The sequence below is a fragment of the Thamnophis elegans genome, chromosome 12 (genome assembly GCF_009769535.1).
Source record: "Thamnophis elegans isolate rThaEle1 chromosome 12, rThaEle1.pri, whole genome shotgun sequence".
Classification (NCBI taxonomy): Eukaryota; Metazoa; Chordata; class Lepidosauria; order Squamata; family Colubridae; genus Thamnophis; species Thamnophis elegans.
The window spans coordinates 753,837-775,614 of record NC_045552.1 but is presented as its reverse complement, the minus strand read 5'-3'; the positions used below and the strand labels follow the sequence as shown (position 1 = coordinate 775,614).

Here is a 21,778-nt window from a genome sequence, read left to right as displayed (position 1 = left end):
TGGAGGCCCCACAACTCCCGCTGCTTAATCACCAGGAAGCTCCTCCATGCAGCCTCCAAGTTGGGTCTCCCTCTGAGGAGCTTCCATCACTGCAGGACAAGAAACAATGGATGGAAACTTATCAAGGAGGGAAGCCACCTGGGACTAAGGAGAGATTTCCTTACAGTGGGGACAATTGACCAGTGGAACAGCTTGCCACCAGAGGTTGTGGTTGCTCCATCACTGGAGGCTTTTAAGCGAACTGGATCATCATTTATCCGGTGTGGTAGAGGGTCTCCTGCTTGAACTGGGGGTTGGACTAGAAGACCTCCAAGGTCCCTTCATACTCTTTTCTTGCCCTGCGCTCCAGTGCTATGGAGAATAAATCTATGCCGTCTTCCCTGCGGCAGCCCTTCAAGGACTGGAAGATGCTCTTGGAGTTCTCCTAAATCTCCTCTTTGTTAGCTTCAACATGGCCTAGTTCCAATGGAAAATAATATTTATAGCTCGGGGTAGAAATGAAGGGTCCTTGGTGGTCTATGAACTCGGTCGTTTTCTTACATTTCATGACCAAACGTGGCGACATCTGCAGTGCACTGAGAACCAACCCTCTGAGGGCGCTGATGATGTTCCCTAGTTCGGTCGTGAAATGTCTGCAAGAAAACCACCAAGCTCAGAGACCACCAAGGACCCCACCGGCCCTCATCCCCTGACCCTCTTCTCTGCACACTTTCTGGGTCCTCGGCATCTTTCCTGCATGGTGATGGCACTGGAGCTCTGGAACACAAATCCTACCGTAGGCAGATTTGGGAGCTCGACCAGAGGGGGACCCCAGCAGAGGTTCTGGGCCCTGGACGGCTCATGTGGGGCAACTGCCCCCCTGGCAGAGACAGCAGCTTCTCAGGATCCCGGGAATGCTTGATTCCCTGTGATCCATTGGCATCTGAAGGACGCTCCTCCTCCCCTCTTTTATCCTAAAGCCCCTTCCTCCCCTGTAGCACAGGGCTGCAGGGTTTACTCCCGGGGGCCGCCCTTGAAGGCTGTTCGAGGACTCTGGCCTTTGCAAACGGCAGCAGCCCCTCCATACCAGCCCCTGGCAGCAAAACCTCTGAAGCCGCCGTTGGAGCCTGACCTTTGTTGTCCTGGCGAAAGAGAAAAGGGAAACATCGGCTCGAGGGGGACATTCGGAGAGCCGGACGTGCAAATAGCAGCCAAGAGGCTCGTATTCATGGGGGAGCCGGACCGAAAAGCAGGCCGGGCATTATTGGGACTCACTGAGGCTGAAGAAGCTCCGGGGGTGGCTGACAAAATAGGATCCCTGGGATCTGACCTGCTTTCCCAAAGCCCTGGGAGAAGGGATCCCTCCGCAGGAGCCCCCTTGAGTTCTCAGCCCAAATTCATACGCTGATGAATTCATAAAACCCCCATTAAGTGTGTGGGGGGGGGGGAGCATGGAAACTGACCCAGCAGCCCCGCTGAGTCCCCGCTGCCCACTGTGGGGGCTTCAGCTCTTGGCCTGAGAGGAAGTCCCGCCTGCCCCCCCCCCCCCCCCAGATTCCCAGCCCTGCCCTGGGCTGGTTTTATTTTGGGGGCAAAAGCCCCCGAGCTGAGCAGGGAAACGACCATCAGGGCTTCAGGGTTTTCCCAAGAAGGTTTTCCTTGCATTTCCTGCCCCCCCCCTCCCTCCACCCACGATGCCCCCCCCCCCCGAAAGAAACCAGGCGCCAACTTCCTCCCCGATTTTCACCTCTGTTTATTAGAAAATCCCAGGTGCGGCTTAGAAAAACGAAAGGACTTTGTAGAAAACGGGCCCTGAAGAAGAGTCCAGGAGAAAGATGCCCGTAAGGCCGAGGTGAGACCCCCCCCAAAGACCCCACCCCCCGAAGAGGCAGGCGAGCTGAGGAGGGGGCGCCTGGGTCTCCTGCGGGGGCTGTGGCACCAGCCGAGGAATGGCGCCAACTCCGGATTCAGCCTGCAAGAAAGACGGGCACAGTTCGACTTCCTTCTGAGCTCTGGGTTCACCTGGCACACCGCATCACAGGGGCTGGACTAGAAGACCTCCAAGGCCCCTCCCAGCTCTGTTCCATCCTAAACGCCACTGGTGTCTATTCACGACCTGCCTTTAAAACGTTGTAAGGAGGCGCCGTCTCTCCGAGTGACCCAAGTCTTCCTGTTTTGAGTGTTTTGGAGGACCCAGGCACTAAAAACATGCATGCCCCCCCCCAATGTAAAAGTAGGCGCTTTGGGGCCCTGGGTGAAATCCCCCCACCCCCCCGGGGGCAGCAGAGCAAAGCACAGCTGCCCTTCACCCCCCCCTCCTGCTTTGGTCCCCTAGTTCCTGGCAGTTGGGTGCTTGGAGGAGGGAGGGAGGGTGCAGAGGGAGCTCCTACCTGGGGGGGCTCAGCTCCGGTTGGGGGTCGTTCTTTGACGGCTGACAGGCAGGGCTCAGATCTTGATGCCGGTCCATTCGTTGGTGCTCCTTCTCTCCTCCGTTGGGAGGGCTAACGGGGGGTCTGCACAAAGTAAGGGGGGGGGGAAAGAGGCAGATAAAGAGCTTAGCAAAGGTAGGAAAAACCCCTGCCTCAATTGCCGACCTTTAAGGCAGTGTTTCTCAACCTTGGCCACTTGAAGATGTCCGGACTTCAACTCCCAGAATTCCCCAGCCAGCATTCGCTGGCTGGGGAATTCTGGGAGTTGAAGTCCGGACATCTTCAAGTGGCCAAGGTTGAGAAACACTGGATTATGCAGTTGTATTAACCTCTAAGCCACAAGCTCTCCTCCCTTATCAGCTGAGCCAGGGGAATGATTAAGCATTCGCTGGCTGGGGAATTCTGGGAGTTGAAGTCCGGACATCTTCAAGTGGCCAAGGTTGAGAAACACTGCTTTAAGGCCTGTGCAAAGCTGGCTGGGGAATTCTGGGAGTTGAAGTCCACAGGTCTTAAAGGGGGAGAAACTCTGCTCTGGGAGGCTCCTCCCTCCCTTCTCACGAGCCAATTCACCCAATACTTGAGATATTTTTCTCTTGGCGCCTCCGGACAGGAGCCAGAAAGCCCCGGGGCCAAGATTTGGGCGGGGGCTTCTGGTTGCTGACCTAAAGGCTGCAGGGAGGAAGGATTCCTCCACCAGGGGCTGAATGCAACTAAGCGCTAATCTGCTCACCCAACCTTTGGCGCCACGGCCCCTCCTTCCCCCGCCGGCAGTCCTCAACGTACGGCCACCACTGAGTCCCAAACTCAGTTGTTGTTCGGTGAGACCCTGGCTCCTTTGGCCCCCTTTTGCGACCTTCCTCGCCACAGCTGTTAGGTGAATCCCTGCCGCTGGTCACACAGTCGTTCAGTGGCTTCTCCATTCAGTTTGCTTGGCAGAAGGTCGCAAAAGGGGACTCTGCAACCGTCATAAGTATGAACCAGTTGCCAAGTGCCTGAATCCAGACCACGTGATGCTGGGGAGGATGCAACGGTCGTGAGAAAAACCAGCGCAGGTCGGTTTTTTTCCAGTGCCCTTGTGAGTTAAAATGGCCATGCCGTAAGTCGAGGACTGGCCATATTTCAGGAGCAGCTTGCCTCACTTTACCTTCCTCTTCTGCTCTGGAGGCCTCTGGGGGTGCGGGGCAACCATGGTGGCAGTCGAGATTCGTCCGGGACCACCTCCTCCTCCTCCGGGGGGACGAGACCTCCCCCTCCTCCTCCTCCAGCCCCCCCTTCTCAGAGGAAAGGGGCCGCCCGCCTTTCTCGCAGTCCTTGCTTAGCGCCGCCAGGCTGCGCTCCCTCCTGCTCCGGCTGCTGCTGTCTGCCTCCCACCCCTCGTGTCTGGAGCCCAAGCAGGGCAGCCCGGCGGGTGGCTGGGTCGGGTGGCCGCCGTTGGTCTGGGAGTAAACGTTGCTGACTTTGGCCTTCTTCTGCTCCTCCTGGCCGCCGCTGTAGACCTTGTAGCGGATCATGAGGATGATGATGAAGACCAGCACCGAGGCCACGATGATGCCCCCCACGATGATGATCATGGTGCCCCCCAGGAACTGGGTGTGGAGCGAGTGGCACTGCAGGACGTCCCGCAGGGTGCTGAACTGCAGGCAGCCCAGGCTCTGGGTGACCGTCAGCGAAGTCACCCCGTCGTTGTAGACGGCCAAGACGCAGAGGTGGTAGTCCCGCCCGGCGGCCAAGTCCTTCATCAAGAAGCCCTTGCTGGTGGGAGGGATCATTCTGCGGGGGGGGGGGAGAAAGAGAGAAGCACAGAGTTGGAAGGGCCCTCGGGGGGTCACTTAGTCCAGCCCCCTGCTCACGCAGGAGACCCTGTCGCAGGAGAGTCACAACTTCAACTCCCAGAATTCCTCAGCCGGCACGGCCACCTTGAGGCTTCTGTCAACTCCTCACCCTAACCCCGGCCCAGGGATGGCTAACCGTTTTGTTCAGGTGTGCCAAAAGGGGGGGAGTGTGGTGGGGGTCGCGTGCGTTCCCACACCCATAATGCAGTGCCTTCCCCCTGCGCACACGCCTGCAGGCCTCACTGAAGCCTCCGGACTTCCAGTGTGCGCATCGGTCCATTTTTTTGCTCTCTGCAGGCTTCAGGAAAGTCCATTCCCAAACTTCAGAGAAGCGTCCGGAGGGCGAAAAACGGCCGAAAATCAAGGCCGTCCGGGCCCTGCCCTGTGCCTTCCAGGCCCAATGCTTCTCCAACCTCTTCTTGGGGAGCTCCAGTGATGGAGCCCCCACAGCTTCTGGAGGGAAGGCGTTCCACAGAGGGGGCCGTGAGCTCTGCCTTCTGCACAGGAGACCCCCAGCCCTGTGGAACGCCCCCTGGGTGGGGCAGGTCTGGGTGCCCCTGGGCTCCTGGGGGCTGGAGGGTCCTCAGGGCAAGGGCCCACCTGGCATTCAGGTCCCCTCCGCTCCCCTAGATGGAGGCACCCAAGCAGCTGCCCCCTCCTCAGCCCATCCTCCACGAGGCTCCTTTCGTGTTGGCTTCCACCCGCCCGGGGGCTCCCCAGAGGCCATCCGGCCGCTCTATTCCGCTCACGTCCCCAACAGGGCCAGCTCTGCCGTCTTGTGAGGCTGGCTTCCCGTGGCTGTGACACGATTCCCACCGTCTGGGACTTCAAAGGCCGGGAGAATCTGGGCTAAGCGGATCTGAGGCTCAGCCGCTCAAATGTCAACAGACCCACAGGGGGCTCCTGTCCAACGACCGGCCCCTCTTCGTCAGGCGCAAAGCAGAGCGGGGGAGGCCGGCTGCAGGGAGGGTCCCTGAGGGTGAAGGACACGACCAAGATGAGGGGCAGGGATTCAGGGGCAACCCCCCCCCCCGCCAAGGCCCCTGAGGCCAGAGCCCCCGTGGGCAGGAGGATTGCAAAGGAGGGAAGGGTCCCAGGGCATCTCGGGGGTCTCCCAGGGGAGGATGGGAGCCCCGCTCTCTCTCTCTTGCAGGCGGGGGGGGGGGAGAGGCCGTCATTCTGCAACAGGGTGGAAAATCGGGGGGCCAATCCAGCCCAGTGGAATTCAGATGGTCCTTGACTTACAACAGTTCAGCCAGCGACCGTTCAAAGTTCCCCCCCACCCCCATTTCAGAGCAGTGCACCCCCCCCCCACCCCCACAGGCCAAGCCTTTGCGGAGGCTTCGCAGAGCTAACTGACCAGCATGCCAGCTCTTCCACCTGGCTCCCCACCCACCCACCCCCGTCAGCTCCAGAAAATGAGCCCTGCATGTTAACATGACATCCCCCCCCCTTCGTTTGTCCTTGAGCCCCCCCCCTCTCCTCTCCGCCTCAGGTGGGGGCTGGTGCAGATGGCATGGGCAGCCATAAGGGCCCCAAGAGACCCTCCCCTCCCCAGGATCCTCTCCTGCCGGCCCTTTGCCCATTTTGGATGGGGGGGGGGCCCTTCCCCTCCATCCTTGGTGACATTTCAGGGAGCTTGAAGCCCCCCCCCCCCTTTCCAACATCAGTGGGAAATCTGAGCCTCTTGGCTCAAGGGATGCTGAGCCCAGGTTCCCCCCCCCTCACCTGCCCCCTCCTTGCCCCCAGCTGACTCACCACAGGCACAACCCTCCCCATTCCCCCCCCCTCACCCTGGCTCTCCTGCAGGCACAGAGGCACACACAAACACACACACTCACACTCACACACACACACTCCAATTCTGCATCTTAAGTAGGTCACCTCACATTCTTTCCTTCCCGGCCAGCAGGCAGTGGATGCTGGGCGTGCTGCCAGAGGGTACGGGGAGGGGGGGGGGCGACACCCAGAAGACCTTCTTCCCCCCACCCTCCCAAGGAGCTTCCCCACCTCTTTGCAAAGGGGGAGAACAACACAGCTTGGGGGAGGGAGGGGAGAGGCTGGTGTGTGTGTGTGTGTGTGAAAAGGCCCAGGGAGGGGGCAGAGAAAGGACCCTCTTGTGGGATCTGGGATCTCATACCCAGCCCCCCTCCCCCATTCTTGCAATGCCAACCCCCTCCCCCCAGTAGGGCCTCTGCTGCCCCCCTTTGATCTGCTGGGCCCACCCTCAGGATCATGTGATCAGAATGCCAAACCTTAGTGACTGATTCATATTTATGACGGTCGCCGTGCCCCGGGGTCACGCGATCCCTTTTTTTGCAACCGTGTTACTAATTTAACAAGTGTAGTGATTCACTTAACAATCGTTGACGAGGAAGGTTGTAAACTGGGGCAAAACTCGCTTAACATCTCACTTAGCAAGGGATATTCTAGGCCAGTGTTTCTCAACCTTGGCAACTTGAAGATGTCCGGACTTCAACTCCCAGAATTCCCCAGCCAGCATTCGCTGGCTGGGGAATTCTGGGAGTTGAAGTCCGGACATCTTCAAGTGGCCAAGGTTGAGAAACACTGTTCTAGGCTCAATTGCGGGACAGGATGATGGGCTCCCAGTTCCATAGGCCCCATCCCTCGGCCTTGGCTTGCCCTACCTCACCAGGGACTGTCGCTCCCCATGGCTAAAAGACCCCCAACCCACATTGGACCGGAGAAGGTGGGAGCCAAGGTCTGGTACACTCGGGGGTCCCCAGGGGAGAGGGAAAGGGGGCCACTAGCAATGCAGAAGGCTGGGGATGTTGGGGAGAGCTCCTCCTCCCTCCGGCCCCCTCTGGCTCTGGGTTCGAGACAGGAACCTTCCCAATGGAAGCCAATGGCAGGGCTTCCCAGGGGGAAAAGCTTTAAGCCAGCTGGGAATTTAATTTCATAGGAATTTCATCCCTTCAACGCAGCAGGTTGAAGCCAGGAGGCAGAATCAGATCGGGCTGCTTGGGAAACCGGCAGGGAGCCTGAAACCCTCTCAAAAATGCTGGATTCCCAGCCATGTTTACTCAGCACCTTAGAAAGGAAAGAAAACAAGGTTTTGCATCTTGTTATGCCCCCCCAGCCCCATACACACTCCACGAGAAGAGGGAGCTGGAGCCACAGCCAAGATTTTCCTATCCATATAGAAATTCCCTTGCACATCCATTCCCTTCCTTTTGCATTCATTACCCTGCCTTTGGAAGGGGTGGGGGGAGCCCGTTTGCAGGCTGGGAGCCTGGGATCTGCAGCTCGAGAAAGAGGGCAGCAGCGCTGAAAAGGAGCCGCGCGTTGGCACGGACGTCCCGCCGGGATTCTCCCAACGTTTCACTGTCAAGTCTGCATTCCTAACCAGGCACGGAAGAGGCTGACCTTCAAGAAGGGAAGGACGGAATCGGAGAGGCTGGAGAAATCTTCAGCCAGGCGCCCAGCAACAGCCGCCCACCCTCTCTGGGGCCCTCGGGTGCCGCGGACCGCTCCCTCCAAGCTGGCCTGGGGGGTCTGGAAGCCCATCATCCTCTCCCAGTCCTCAGAGGGCAAGCCCTCGTTTCCTTTTTAAGGGGTGCCAGTACGCTCAGAGTAAGGAAATGCTGTCCTATCCATCCCCACTCCAACTCTTGGGCAACCTATGATGGGGATTTTATGATGGTTTCTCAGGCCAATCTCTTCTCCCAAAACCTCCAGCGTTGGAGGGACACACAACCTCTGGAGACCGGATGTCGTCCATCCGGTCACTAGGAGCTGACCTTGCCGCTCCTGCCCCCAATTTGTGTGTGAAAGTCACTCCCCGCCCTGGCGCTCACTAACCCCTGGCCACACGCTCCCCCCCTCGCCAACCGGGGGCCCCAAGCGCCCCCACCCAACTCACCTGTACACCAGGGTGTCATCGGAGGAGCTGTTGTACTGGATCTGGAACATGCGGATGCCAGGGATGTGCCACTGGGGGTACCAGCGGATCAGGACGGAGGAGGAGGAGATCTCCGAGGCCACCACGCCCTTGTCCTGAGCGGCAGCCGTGTCGTTGGCGCCCAGAGGCAGGGTGGCCATGGCCGAGGTCAGGATGTCCGAAGGCCCCACAGCCTCAGGCACCTTGGGGGTGGTGCTGTTGGAGAGCAGAGGCAGCAAGTTGACCAGCAGCTCCACGGAGGCGGTGGCTTCTCCGGCGGCATTGGAGGCGATGCAGGTGAAGGCCCCGCTGTCCTGGATGGCCGCAATCAGGATCTCCAGGGTGCCGTTGTCGTAGGAGACGGTCCGCGAAGTGTTGGCCACCACTTTGCCCTCGGGGGAGACCCAGTGGATGGAGGGCTCCGGGTCCCCCACCCCGCGGCAGCGGAGGAGCGCCCCCTCGCCCTCCATGACCGCCAAGCGCTCCGTGTGCCGGATGATGATCGGCGGCTCGCAGATGAACTCCTCCTCGGGGATGGTCCAGAAGTACTTGCCCAGCAGGTCGGGGGGCGAGGCGCAGGTCTCCAGGTCGTCCTCCCTGGCCAGCCGGCGCAGCCAGAGCAGCTCGCAGTTGCAGTGAAGGGGGTTCCCCCCCAGGCTGAGCACCAGGGAGGAGGGAGGGGAGCCCTTGGACTTGGCGTAGACCGGGATGCGGAGGAAGAGCGGGTCCGGCGGGATCTTCTTCAGCTTGTTGGAGGTCATGTCCAGGCGGGCCAGCTTGAGTAGGTTAGTGAAGACGCCCTCGGGCACGAAGTCGATCAGGTTGTGGTCCAGGCTGAGGGAGTTGACGTTGTGCAGGCGGTGGATGGTGTCCCAGGGGACCTGCGCCAGGTTGTTGTAAGAGAGGTCCAGATCCTCCAGGGTGCCGGCAAAGTCGTCGAAGGCCACGGGGGAGATGTCCTGCAGCTGGTTGTTGCTGAGGATGAGATGGCGCAGGTTGGGCAGGCCCTTCAGCTGCTCGGCCCCGATCAGGAGCAGCCGGTTGTTGTCCAGGTGCAGCGCCCGCAGGCTGCGCAGGTCGGCGAAGGCGTAAGGCAGGATCTGGCTGATGGTGTTGCGCGAGAGGGTGAGGTGCACCAGGCTGGTCATGTTGGAGAAGTCCTTCCGGCGGATGACGGTGATGAAGTTGTCTGTCAGGCGCAGCTCCACCGTCCGCCGGTCGATCATGGTGGGCACGAAGAGGAGGCCCGTCTTGGTGCACAGGATGGCCAGCGAGGGGGAGAGGTTCTGGCACATGCAGCGCTTGGGACACAGCTGAGCTCGGGCCAGGTGGGCCAGGACCACCAGAAGACACAGCAGGAGGCCCTCCATGGCGCTAGTCAGGAAGGGGGCTGCAAGGCAAGGGATGGGCAGAGGTTAGGAGGTGGCCTGGTCCTTGGGCACCACCAGAAGACCCAAAAGGGGGGGGGGGAAGTGACGCCTGCTGGCTGAAGTCCAGGTCTCCACTGATGAAGCCTCCAGCTCAGGAGTCTCCAAACATGGCCACTTGAAGAGTTGGACTTCAACTCCCAGAATTCCCCACTTCAAGACTGGTGGACTTCAATTCCCAGAAAGCTGTGCTAGCTGGGGATTTCTGGGAATTGAAGTCCACCAGTCTTGAAGTGGGGAATTCTGGGAGTTGAAGTCCACACATCTTCAAGTGGCCAAATTTGGAGAGTCCTGCTCCTCGCCGGCGTCCAATTCAGCAACTGACTCTAATTGCCCCCCTCCCCGAATTCACACAACCAAAAACTGCCCAGGCAGAAACTGGGAAAGTGCAGCTCCCTTCGTTTCCCTGACCCCACGGCTGCCTCCCTTGCCCTGTTCCTGAATTATGGGGAGGGGGGATTTCATTCTTTCCGGACCATCCGCAGAGCTCTAAGCCTTGGGGTGCCTTATCCTTGCTTGAATCCGCCCCTGCTGAATCTCAAATTGGATTAAGATTCACATTTATTGACGGTGCTTTTCATCGATTTTCCCCTCTCCATCCAACCCCGAAGTCTGCAGGTTTCAATGATGCTTTTCAGCCAAAGGATTAAAAACCATCTTTGAGAAAGTGGCAGGAGAGCCAGGAGGCTCCCGGGGGGGGGGGGGGGTGCTCTTCCTCACCTCCATGGTCCTTATTACCTGGGGGGCCATTTCGTCTAATGGTGGGATTGACTCTGGAATGAATTTGCAGGGCCCCTCCTTTCGGCATTTTCATTTTTAAATTTAAAATTTTTAATTTTAAGCAGCTAGAAAGCCCCAGAACAGATCCAGGCATGCGTTTCACTGAGGTCTCCCGGCCTTTCTGGGTTTTCTTGGCAGGGGCAACCGAGGTGGGCTAAGACCCCCCCCCAATCCAGAAGTAAAGCATCTGTTGCTTTAATAATAATAACTAACATTATTATTTCATCAAAATAAAAAAATACAGAAATACAGGAACACTCCACTTACAATTGAGCCTAAAAATTCCGTTGCTAAGCAAGGCAGTTGTTAAGTGAGCTTTGCCCTGTTTTATGACCTTTCTTGCCACAGTCGTTAAGGGAGTCTTTAAGTCAGTGGCAGGGTTGTTAAATGAATCTGGCTTCCACACAGACTTTGCATGTCAGGAGGTCGCAAAAGGGCATCATGTGACCCTGGGAGTCTGCGACCGTCATAAATACGAAGTGTCTGGATTCTGATCACGTGACCACGGGGACCCTGCAGTGGTCAGAAGTGTGAAACACGATTGAAAGTCATTTTTTTTAGTGCCGTTGTAACGTCAAACAGCTGAGGGGCTTCCCGCCTTTGGCTCCTCTGACTCAGGGAGGAAACCGGAAAGAGATTTTTTCCTCCAGGAATCTCCGTGTCCCTCCTTTCTCTCCTGCCACCGTAACCGTCAGAGAAGGAGCCGAAGGGGGCTCTCCCTTCAGAAGAAACAGCCCAAGGAGCCCCTCCTCTTCCATCAGGCACGTTTGGGAATGATGGGGGATGTAGTCCCCTACCTGGAGGACGGAGGGGAATGCTGCAGTAGCCCACCGTTCTTCCGTGGGGCAGAAGCCGTGGTTCAGATTTTTATTGTTATTGTTAGATACTTTATTCATTAAACATGAAACTCAAGTCAAGTGAACATTTAAAGATGTGTCTCAAATACCATTGATTGGCGCTAATGGTTGACAGGGGTTGCTGCCAGCATCCTAGATATCAATCAAGGACCTTCTTAAGATATAAAATGTTCCAAGTAGCGCAGTTTTTTGCAGTTCTGCTGCTGCTGCTGCTGTTGTTGTTGTTATTATTATTATTATGCAATTGTATCACAGCGGCCAGTTGTTTCACTGGATTTGGCATTGGTTACTAGTCGGGCCCCACCCAGGGGCCTAGGACGTCTTAACGTATTTTCGTAATATGCGTGCAGATCCAAGCAGTGCGGCTTTTTGCATTTGACTGATGGTGATTTTGTCAATTTTTAACTGTTTTAAATGTAATTCCAGTGCTTTTGGAATAGCACCCAGTGTGCCAATTACCACTGGAATTACCACTGCTGGTTTGTGCCACAGTCGTTGAATTTCGATTTTTAAGTCCTGGTATCTTGCAATTTTTTCATGTTCCTTCTCGGCGACCCTGTTATCACCTGGTATTGCGATGTCTATGATTGTGACCTTATTTTTCTCAACCAGGGTGATGTCTGGTGTATTATTATTATTATTATTATTAATTAAGTGGTTAACCTTTGGTGAGATTCACAGCCTTTGGGGCTGGTTGGTAGCTCAACAGCTCGAGTCCTAACCAAGGACCTAGAGACTGTTAAGGTAACGTCTGAGGATATAAGCTGTTCCAAGTAGGGCGATTTTTTGTAGAATCAGAACGTTTCCAGTCAGGTAAATTTAGAATTCCTTGGTGCAGAAGCCGTGGTTCAAATTTTTATTGTTATTGTTATATGTTTTATTCATTAAACATGAAACTCAGTCAAGTGAACATTTAAAGATGTGTCACAAATACCATCGACTGGTGTTAATGGTTGGTAGGGGTTGCGTTATTATTATTACTACTACTACTACTGTTGTTGTTGTTGTTATTATTATTATACAATTGTATCACAGCGGCCAGTTGTTTCTCCGGATTTGGCATTGGTTACTAGTCGGGCCCCACCCAGGGGCCTAGGACGTCTTAACGTATTTTCGTAATATGCGTGCAGATCCAAGCAGTGCGGCTTTTTGCATTTGACTGATGGTGATTTTGTCAATTTTTAACTGTTTTAAATGTAATTCCAGTGCTTTTGGAATATTATTATTATTATTATTATTATTATTATTATTGTACAATTGTATCACAACGGCCAGTTGTTTCGCCGGATTTGGCATTGGTTACTAGTCGGGCCCCACCCAGGGGCCTAGGACGTCGTAACGTATTTTCGTAATATGCGTGCAGATCCAAGCAGTGCGGCTTTTTGCATTTGACTGATGGTGATTTTGTCAATTTTTAACTGTTTTAAATGTAATTCCAGTGCTTTTGGAATAGCACCCAGTGTGCCAATTACCGCTGGAATTACCACTGCTGGTTTGTGCCATAGTCGTTGAATTTCGATTTTTAAGTCCTGGTATCTTGCGATTTTTTCATGTTCCTTCTCGGCGACCCTGCTATCACCTGGTATTGCGATGTCTATGATTGTGACCTTATTTTTCTCAACCAGTGTGATGTCTGGTGTATTATGCGCCAGTATTTTGTCGGTTTGTATACGGAAATCCCACAAGATCTTGACCATCTGATTTTCTGTGACTTTTTCAGGCTGATGTTCCCACCAGTTTGTTGCTGTATTATTATTATTATTATTATTATTATTATTATTATTATTATTATTATTATTGGAGTGCCATATCTATTCCCCCTGTAAATCAGATCTTGGCTTCGTTTCTCCTTGCAAATATCCCCAATATCTCAGGTTGCCTGAAATGACCCCGGGAGGCAGAAGGAACATAAATTACCATAAAGACAAAATCCAGCACAGCTGTAACGCCAGCAAACACCCAGCAAGAAGATGAATATTTCATGATCAGATACTTAGTGAGCAAACACGGGAGAGGAATGTAGTAAATATCTCTTATCAACTTAATTAATCTTAAATCTCCAAATGAAGCAGTATTGATTTCTCTTTTTCCAAAAGATAAGCCCCCCCCCAAATCCATAACCAAGAAACGGCATTAGAAGGCTGTTTAGTGGATTCTTCCACCTGTAAACCCCCCCCCCAAATTCCTTTTTTTCCTGCCACACTCCTAGATATATTATATTGGGAATTCTGGGGAGGGGGAGCAGGTGGAGCCCCTTGGGGGGTCTTCTCAAACTCTTGCCTGGCGCCAGCCACTTTCTCTCCCTGCCATTCAAACAACAACAGAGCCAGAAAGAGAGAGGGGGGAGGGGGAATGAGGGAAACAGCCCCTCCAGCCCTCCCCAGCGAATAAAACTCAAGATGTGACGATGGCCGTTATGTCAGGAGCCTCTAAGGAAACCAAGGAGAAGCGAAAACAGCTTGTGGAAATCCAGGGGTGTGTTGGGACTTTCCTTTTGCCACTTTTCTGGGCAAAGCCATGGGGGTGGGGGTGGGGTCCCCAGTGTTAGCTAAGACCTCCCTTCACAGCAACAGGGCGATATTCCCTGGCAGCAGAAAAGGCACCAAGGCCAAAAAGGGCCTGAAAACAAAGGAGTTTTGACTGGACATCAGAAAGCGTACAACGGGTCCAACAAGAGATTTCGGTGGGTTCCCACCATCCACACCTAAGGCAGGGAGGAGGGAGTGGCCTGGTCCACGGGCACCTCCAGAAGTCCAGAAAGGACCCTCCAGGTTTCGACTCATGAACCCTCCTCCAGCTCAGAGGTCTCCAAATTTGGCCACTTTTTAAGATTTGTTCACTTCAACTCCCAGAATTCCCCAGCCAGCTGAAAGACCTGCAAGGTCCTTTCCCATCTGTTATTCTGTCCAGCTTTGCTGGCTGGGGAATTCTGGGAGTTGAAGTCCATCGGTCTTAAAGTTGCCACGCTTGCCCCCCCCCCCCCCCCCGATTTAGGGCTTAAATAGGAGCTGGGCAGCGACCCCCCCCCCCCAGCCTTCTCAACTAGCTGACGATACGGCTGCAAAGGAGAAAAATTGCAATAAGGATATTAACTAATCAGGTCCTTTATAGTGGCTTATTGTCAATAGATTTCAGTCTCTTATTAATATTATTAAATATTTCGGGCATTTGGGCACATTGTCAAAGCTCCATATGGATCCAAGAGAAAGTCTTAATGGGGAGAATGGTCTCAATTACAAACCTTACTTGCAATTCTGAGCTGCTGCAGCCGGCTTTGAAATATGCAGTTCCAGAAGAAAAAGAGAAAGGCCCCTCTACAAATTAAATTAGCAATTAGCATCCTCGTTGCTGGAAATGGCAGATTAATCATTTTACAATTTGGCTGGTCAAATTGATGATTAAAAGCTGGGGCTCAGCTTGCTGTATCAATAAGCAATTTCTTTAAATGTTCAAACCTTACGTGCCTGTTCTTTCGGCACTGCAAGGTGTGCAAAAAAATCTCATTACAGGCAGTCCTCGACTTACAAGAGTTCATTTAGTGACCGTTCAAAATAAGTGACTTATGGCCGTTTTTCACACTTATGTCCGTTGCAGGATCCCGATGGTCACATGATCAAGATCCAGACACTTGGCAAACGGCATGTACTTAGGGCGGTCGCAGCGTCCCGGCCTCACGCGATCCCTTTTTGCGACCTTCTGACAAGCAAAGTCAACGGGGGAAGCCAGATTCACTTAACGACCACGCTAACAATGACTACAGGCAGAAGAAGGGGGGAAGGATAAAGAGGAGGAAGAGAAAGAAGAGAAGGGAAAGGAGGTGGGAAGAGAGAAGGAGAGAAGAAAGAGAAGAAACTGGGGGAGGAAGGAGGGAGGGAAGAGGAGAGGGTAGTAAAGAGGGAAAGAGGGAGGGAAAGAAAGAGAGAAGGAGAGTTGAAAGGAAGGAAGGAGGGAGGAAAGGAGGGAGATTAAGAGAAAAGGAAGGAGGAGGGAAAGAGGAAGGGAAGGAGGGAAGGTATGTGAGAAGGAGGGGGGGATCGAGGGAGGGAAAGGAGGGGGAAGGAAAGGAGGAAAGGAGAAAAGAAAGGAGGGAAGGCAGGGGAGAAGGAAGTAAGGGGGGAGGGAAGAAAAGGGTATGGAAAAGGAGAAATGAGGGAAGAGAAGAGGGAGGGAAGGAATAAGATACCTAACCTTTGATGTTTATAATGATTTGATAGTATGGGAATATCTCGAAATGTAGTTGTATTGTTTCATACAAGTTATGGATGTTGTATTTTCTTTTTACCAATAAAATCTTTTTTAAAAAATAAAAAATAAAAAAAAACAATGACTACAGCGATTCACTTAACAACTGTAGCAAGGAAGGTCGTAAAATGGGGGGGGGGGAAACTCACATAGCAAGTATCTTGCTTAGCAACTGAAATTTTGAGCTGAGTTGTAGTTATAAATCGAGGACTCCCCGTATCGTTTTATGGGGAGAAAACAAAAATTGCTAATCCGTTCTAAACCAGATTCCAAGGAAAGACCCAGAAGAGGCTGTTTCTGCCCCTCGAAGGAGGAAGACAGGGAGGAAGGCGTCAAAGGCAGAGAAAAAGAGACTTTCTGGGACGGAGGAATTCCAAGGGTTTTGCCTCCCTTCCCTTCTTCCGGAATTAATTTCTCCCGCTTCTTATTTACACACAACTGAATCCTGGAACTAAGTTGCTCTGCTCCAGCGCGGAACCCTCTGTAGTAATTGGTCAGGTTAACAGAGAAAGTGACGTGGAGCCCCCCGATAAGCCTTAAATTGGGGGGGGGGGGAAGGAATAGTAAATTGTTGGGAAGGCAGGGACCTGTTCGTTTTTTTTTCACAACTAACATTTTTCACAAGCGCGTGCAAGTATCTGGGACAGGGAAACGCCCAGCAGCCCAGGCTGGAACAGAGTACAGAATGCCAGTGTTGGAAGGGACCTTGGAGGTCTTCTAGTCCAACCCCCTGCCCAGGCAGGAGACTTTATACCAGTGTTTCTCAACCGTGGCAACTTGAAGATGTCCGGACTTCAACTCCCAGAATTCCCCAGCCAGCATTCGCGGTTGAGAAACACTGCCTTATACCATTCGGCACCAATGGCAGTCCAGTCTCTTCTTTAAGACCTCCAGCGATGGAGCCCCCACAACCTCCTCCTCCGTTCTAGATCTCTTCTGCATAACCTATGAGAGAACTATGGAAATCGCTTTGTTTTGTTCTTCTTGGGGGGGGGGTGTTTGGGGGCTTTGAGTGCAGGCTGGCCACCTCCTTTGGGCTTCCCCGTCTCGCCAAGGCAGAGGGGTATTAACCATGACGCAGACTAAGCACGGCCTTAAGGCACCAGGCCCAAAGGGGGCACCACAAAGCTGTGAAAGAAAAAAACCCAATGAAGGTTTGTTCAGTATGTGCAAAGGAGGAGAGGGGGGGCACCAAGATTTGTCAGTGCTTAGGGCACCAGTGAGCCTTAATGCGCCACTGAATCCAGAGTCTTGCCCCGGCTTTGCCAAGTGGCTTCCAACCTCCATGATGTGATGGAGAACAGGGGCCTCCAAAGCTGGCAACTCAAAGCCCCCCCAAACATTCAGAGGAATGTTTGTTTCGACTAGTTTCTATTTCTCTTCTATTAAACTAAACGAGGATTTAAAGGTCAGCAGCTGGAAACCCCCGGCAGCTTTCAGCAGGGGACGGTGCTACTCCTTTAGGTGGGAGGAACTCCAACTCCCATCATCCTTGGCCGGCCCAGCTAAAAGCAGGAGAAGAAGGGAACCGCCAGCTCAACTGCTGGAGAACCAGATGCTGCCCAACTGAGGATGCAAACTGCACAGGTGCAGAGCTGAGTCAAAGGGACATGAAGTGCAGCCCCCCCCCCCGACATTCCCTACTCTGAATCCAACTGGAACCCACCCCTCAAGGGCAGGGGAGGGGCCTCCTTTCTTGACTCCCCCTCACCTCATCCACCAGCAGAATGAATTCAGAATAATGACAGCATCCAGGACCTGAAGACTCGCATTAAGAGCAGGGGACTGGGGCAGGGGTATTCCACCCCCCACCCCACCCCCAGCTTTGAATTAATTGCACAATATTTCTGACCCCTCCGCAAAGGTGAAACTCCTACAGTGGGTCCCAAACTTGGCAGCTTTAAGACTTGTGGACTTCAACTCCCAGAATTCTCCAGCCAGCTCAGCTGGGAGTTGAAGTCCACAAGTCTTAAAGCTGCCAAGTTTGGGACCCACTGCTCTAGAGCAGAGTTTCTCAACCTTGGAGGTGTTAAGATAAGTGGACTTCAACTCCCAGAATTCCCCAGCCGGCATAGAATTCTGGGAGTTGAAGTCCACAAGGCTTAAAGACAACAAGCCTTTTTTCTTACAAAGGTTTCTGAGCAAAAAGAAGGAAAACAAAACCCAGATCCTCTTTTAACCTCAGAAGCCCTGATGAAAGCACCCCTCAAAGCACCGTTCGGAGCCCCTTCTTCCTCCCGCCTGCCCCAAAGGATCCAGAGCCTTGGATCTCCCTGGGGGAAAATAAGTGGAGGTCCGAAGCAACCTAACCTCCTTCTCCTTCTCCCCATTGAAAGAAGTTCAGATTTGCATTGCCCCAATTAATGCATACAATCTGTCACTAATTTACATCGTTTGCATGATGCATTAGGATCGCAAAGCCCCCGGGCATGTTTGTTGTTACGGAATTTATTCCAAGGGCCCAGCCAAGCAAAACAAGGCCAGGCCATTGGGGGGGGAGGGCTGTGGGAGGGGGGGGGAACACATTCAGGAATGGAGAGAGTTTGGAGTTCAAACAAGCAGACCTTCTGAGACGCCCCCTCCCCCATTCATTTCCCTCCATGTACAGTGATTGTTTTTGGAAGCCCCCTCCCCCTTCTACCCGGATCATCTTTCACCCTCTCTAGCTGGCCCTCCCCCTCCCCTGCTTTTAAGGAAAAATAAAGGCCAGCTCTGCTAATGGGTTGGGGGAGGGGGTCTTCCACCTCCATCATGGGGGGCTGCTGCTCCCCGGAGGCCTCCTGGGGCAGATCTTCATCCAGGCACCGCCTGACTGGCAGATCCTGACAGATGGAGAAAGACAGGCTCGGTTTTGCTGGTCGCCTTTGTGCTCCTGGCTGAAGAGCTCCGGGGTGCCAGCCAAGCTGCCAGCTGGTGCCACGATGCCAGTGGCCAGGGCAGCCCTGGCTGGCCCCGCAGGCCGGGAGACCCGGCGCCAGGAAGACCGGGGAGGGGGTGTCTCCGCCTGAGCTGGCGGCCCCGGGGCCCAGCAGGGGAGGGGGCGTTGCGGGCACGTCCCCCGCCTCCCTTTCCCCAGGAACAAAGGCCAGGGAGACCCTCGCGGCTCTGCGGATGAGACCCCCAGGCGCGCAGCGCTGGAAGCCCCCGAAGGCGGCGTTAGCAGCGCTCCGTCTGGCCCACAGCACGTGACATTCCCTCCCCCACCCCCACCGAACCAGGGGGGGAGGGGAGGCTCGGGGGGGGGGTCGAGGGGTTCTCCTCCTCCCCTCCTGTCCGCCCAAGGAGCCCGAAGCCCACCGCCCGGGGAGAAGCGGCCGCCGCAAAAGCCGAGCCCGGCCGGGAGCTGTCCAGCCAGGCCGCTCCAGAAGGTGGTTCGCAGCCAGGGCCAGGCGCTCTGCCCATGCTCAGAGGCATGTCCCACACCTCCAAGGCACCTTGCACCGAAGCGGTCCCGGGGCGGGGGGGGGATCAGCATTTCCCCCCAGGAGAGGCTCCCCGTGCGGGACCAGCGCTCTGCACGTGCTCGGAAGCCCCTTCCTCTCCCTCCCAAGCCTCCCCTCCCCGCCATCCTACCACACGAGCAGCTGCCCCAGGCGCCCCTTCCCCAAAGCCCCCCCGGCCCAGCCGCCGCTTACCTGCCTCCGCAGCCCGCTCGGGGTCCTCAGGCCCGGCCGCCGCCCAGCCGCCCCTCGGGCCGGTCCCACCGGGGAGCAGCCTCCGCCCGGCCCCCGCAGCCCTGCGGCCCCGGCGGGGAGGGCGGCGCGGCCATGGAGCCCAGCCAGGCGAGGCGAGGCGAGGCGCGGCAGCTGCAGCGGGCCGGGCGGCGCGGGGAGCCGGCGGGCAGCGCAGGGAAAGCGGCTCGGGCGGAGCGAGAGGCGAGCCGGGAGGAGGGAGGGCGGAGGCGGGCGGGCGGGCAGCCGACGGAGCCTCCCTCGCCGGAGGAGCCGGGCCCGGCGGCCGCTTCCAGCACCTCCCCGCGCGGAAAGCGGCCCGCGGGCGCAGCTGGCCGGGAGCCTGGCAGGCGCTGGGGGGGGGAGGCGGGGGGAGTCTCTCTCTCTCCGCTGCGGCCCCTCCCGCTGGAAGGCCCGCCCCGGCCACGCCCCTCGGCCGCGCGCCCCCCACCCCCGCCCGCTGCGGAGGCAAAGTTTGCCCGGGAAGTGCCGGCGTCGCTCCCGGGGTAGGCAAGGCGGCGGCCGCCCGCTCGCTCCATGCAGCTCGGCTCGCTCGCTTGAGCCGCCCGATCGCTCAGCCCCGCGCCCCCCCCCCCACGCCCACGCCCCGGCTGCGGATGGGCGGCTGTCTGGCTCAGGGGAGACCCCCGAGGAGCCCCTCCCGTCCCCCGATGCCCCTGGGCGAGGGGGCCGCTCCCCACGACCCCCGCCCCCTCCCCCAGCCGCTGCCCCCAAGTCAGAGGAGGGGACCCGACGGGGCAACTGCAGAGGGACCCCCGCCCACGCCAGGAGAGCAGTCCCGGCTCCCTGCATCCTGGAAGGGGAAGCGCGGCTGCAGAGGGACCCCTCCCCAGTCCCCCACCTTTCCATGCAGCCCGTGGCACGATCCAGCCGGCGCTCCAGCAGCGGCGTTCTCTGAGCATGTGCAAAGCACGGCATAGCGGAGGTGCCGGTGCCTCGTTGGGGAAGGGGCTGCCTTCCCCCCCCCTTTCTGCGCCCCCGGTTGGGGAGCCCAAAAAAGAGGGGGGGCAATTTTCGGATTCAGGCGGCAGGGAAAGGCCGGGAAGAGTTTTGTGGGACCGAGAAACTTTCTGTCCTAAGATCGAAGGCAGCGACCGGGTCAACGGGGGGATCGGAGCTTAATCCACCCCGAATCTGCTCCCCGGACCTGCAGGGGAAACGCTCCGGCCAGGATAGAATGTTCGGAGATTTGGGGAAACGATTCTCAGCCTGGTTGAAGGTTTCGGGGCTGGCAGGCAAAGGCGATGCTAATTTGGGTGGGATGGCAGGAATTGCAATGTGATTTATTTCCCTACACCAGGGTTTCTCAACCTTGGCGACTTGAAGTCCTGTGGACTTCAACTCCCAGAACCCCCCAGCCAGCAGAGCTGGCTGGGGAATTCTGGGAGTTGAAGTCCACAGGACTTCAAGTCGCTAAGGTCGAGAAACACTGCCCTACACCACCTTCTTGTCGTTGTGTGGCTTTGTAAATTAAGGCCGTTTGAGAGGACGGAAGATTCGCATGCAAATGTGTGAATTGCAGATTAGACAAATAAATAGGGAAAAAAATGCAGATTTAACACTAGGATTACCCTGTATATGACTCAGATTTGAGAGGGACGTTTTTTACACCCTCTCTCTTTTCACACACACACACACACACACAACTCCCAAGCACTTTGTTTAGCTTTCGCCAACACCGAAATCCCTAGAAATCCTGCGCACGTCACCCTTTCGCAGGCAGCCTCCATCCATAATGGTGTGTCCTTACCCACAGCCCTCCGAGCGGTCAGGGACAAAAGCCAAATTATTAAACATTGGCAGGTCACAAATCTGGGATCCCCCACGTTGTGTTTCTTCCTGCAGGAGGGATCCCAGGGGCTGCCCAGCCTCCCCTCCTCATATTAAAAAGCCAACTTGCCAGTAAGATTTCACAAAATTAATCCTATAAAAACAATTCACCATTTTCCCTTTGGATGATGCGGCCCTGCAGAGTGCACATCTGGGGAGGTTTGAGGGGAAGGGGAACTGATGGGGGGAGGGGGAGAAGCCTTTATACAGGTAGTCCTCGATTTACAACTCTTTGTTTAGTGACCAACGTTACAACGGCACTGAAAAAATTGACATGACCATTTTTCACACAACTGTTTCAGCCTCCCTCTGGTCACATGATCAAAATTCAGGTGCTTGGCAACTGCTTTATATTTATGATGCGGCCCCCTTTTGCGTCGGGGAAGCCCGATTCACTTAACAACCACGTTATTAAAAATCGCGGTGACTCACTTTAACCACCGTGGCAAGAAAGGTGAGGCAAAGCTCACTCAAGAACTGCCTCGCTTAGCAACAGGAGGGTTGGGCTCAATTCTGGTCGTAAATCGAGGGCCACCTGTGCAGGAGCCCCACCAAGAGGCCTCCAGAGTGTGGGGTTTGACAGCTGTGGGGTTTAGCCACAGCATCGGCATGGGGCCAAGTCAAGGATGGTCCCTCTGAGCATGTACAAAGTGCCTTGGCTTGGCTTCCCCACTGCAGCTGGTTCTTCCTTGCAATTGGAGCACTCTGTGTGTGTGTGTGTGTGTGTGTGTGTGTAGGGTGCAAAAGAACCCCCCCCCCACAGAAGATGTGGCCTCATTCTCCTAATAGCAGGCAGCGTGCAATCCCGC

At 55.5% G+C, this 21,778-nt stretch overlaps 1 protein-coding gene across 1 annotated transcript; it reads right to left on the bottom strand.

The window, feature by feature from the left end:
- Window positions 1-1,870: 1,870 nt before the first annotated feature.
- LOC116515235 (leucine-rich repeat and fibronectin type III domain-containing protein 1-like protein) lies at window positions 1,871-19,244 on the bottom strand. Its single transcript, XM_032227153.1, has 5 exons — window positions 19,083-19,244; window positions 8,124-9,531; window positions 3,553-4,178; window positions 2,370-2,492; window positions 1,871-1,951 (listed from the first exon to the last, which is right to left on the bottom strand). The coding sequence occupies exons 2-4, from the start codon at window positions 9,509-9,511 to the stop codon at window positions 2,425-2,427; spliced, it is 2,082 nt and encodes a 693-aa protein (XP_032083044.1). The 5' UTR covers window positions 9,512-9,531; window positions 19,083-19,244; the 3' UTR covers window positions 1,871-1,951; window positions 2,370-2,424.
- Between the last annotated feature and the right edge of the window lie 2,534 nt (window positions 19,245-21,778).

What these genes read in the sequence shown, in the direction of transcription:
- LOC116515235 (XM_032227153.1), bottom strand. Translation starts at nt 9,511, where the DNA reads ATGGAGGGCCTCCTGCTGTGTCTTCTGGTGGTCCTGGCCCACCTGGCC. An exon ending in GATGACACCCTGGTGTACAG is followed by an intron (nt 4,179 to 8,123) that starts GTGAGTTGGGTG and finishes CCCCCCCCGCAG; the next exon opens with AATGATCCCTCCCACCAGCA. An exon ending in CTCCAGAGCAGAAGAGGAAG is followed by an intron (nt 2,493 to 3,552) that starts GTAAAGTGAGGC and finishes TACTTTGTGCAG; the next exon opens with ACCCCCCGTTAGCCCTCCCA.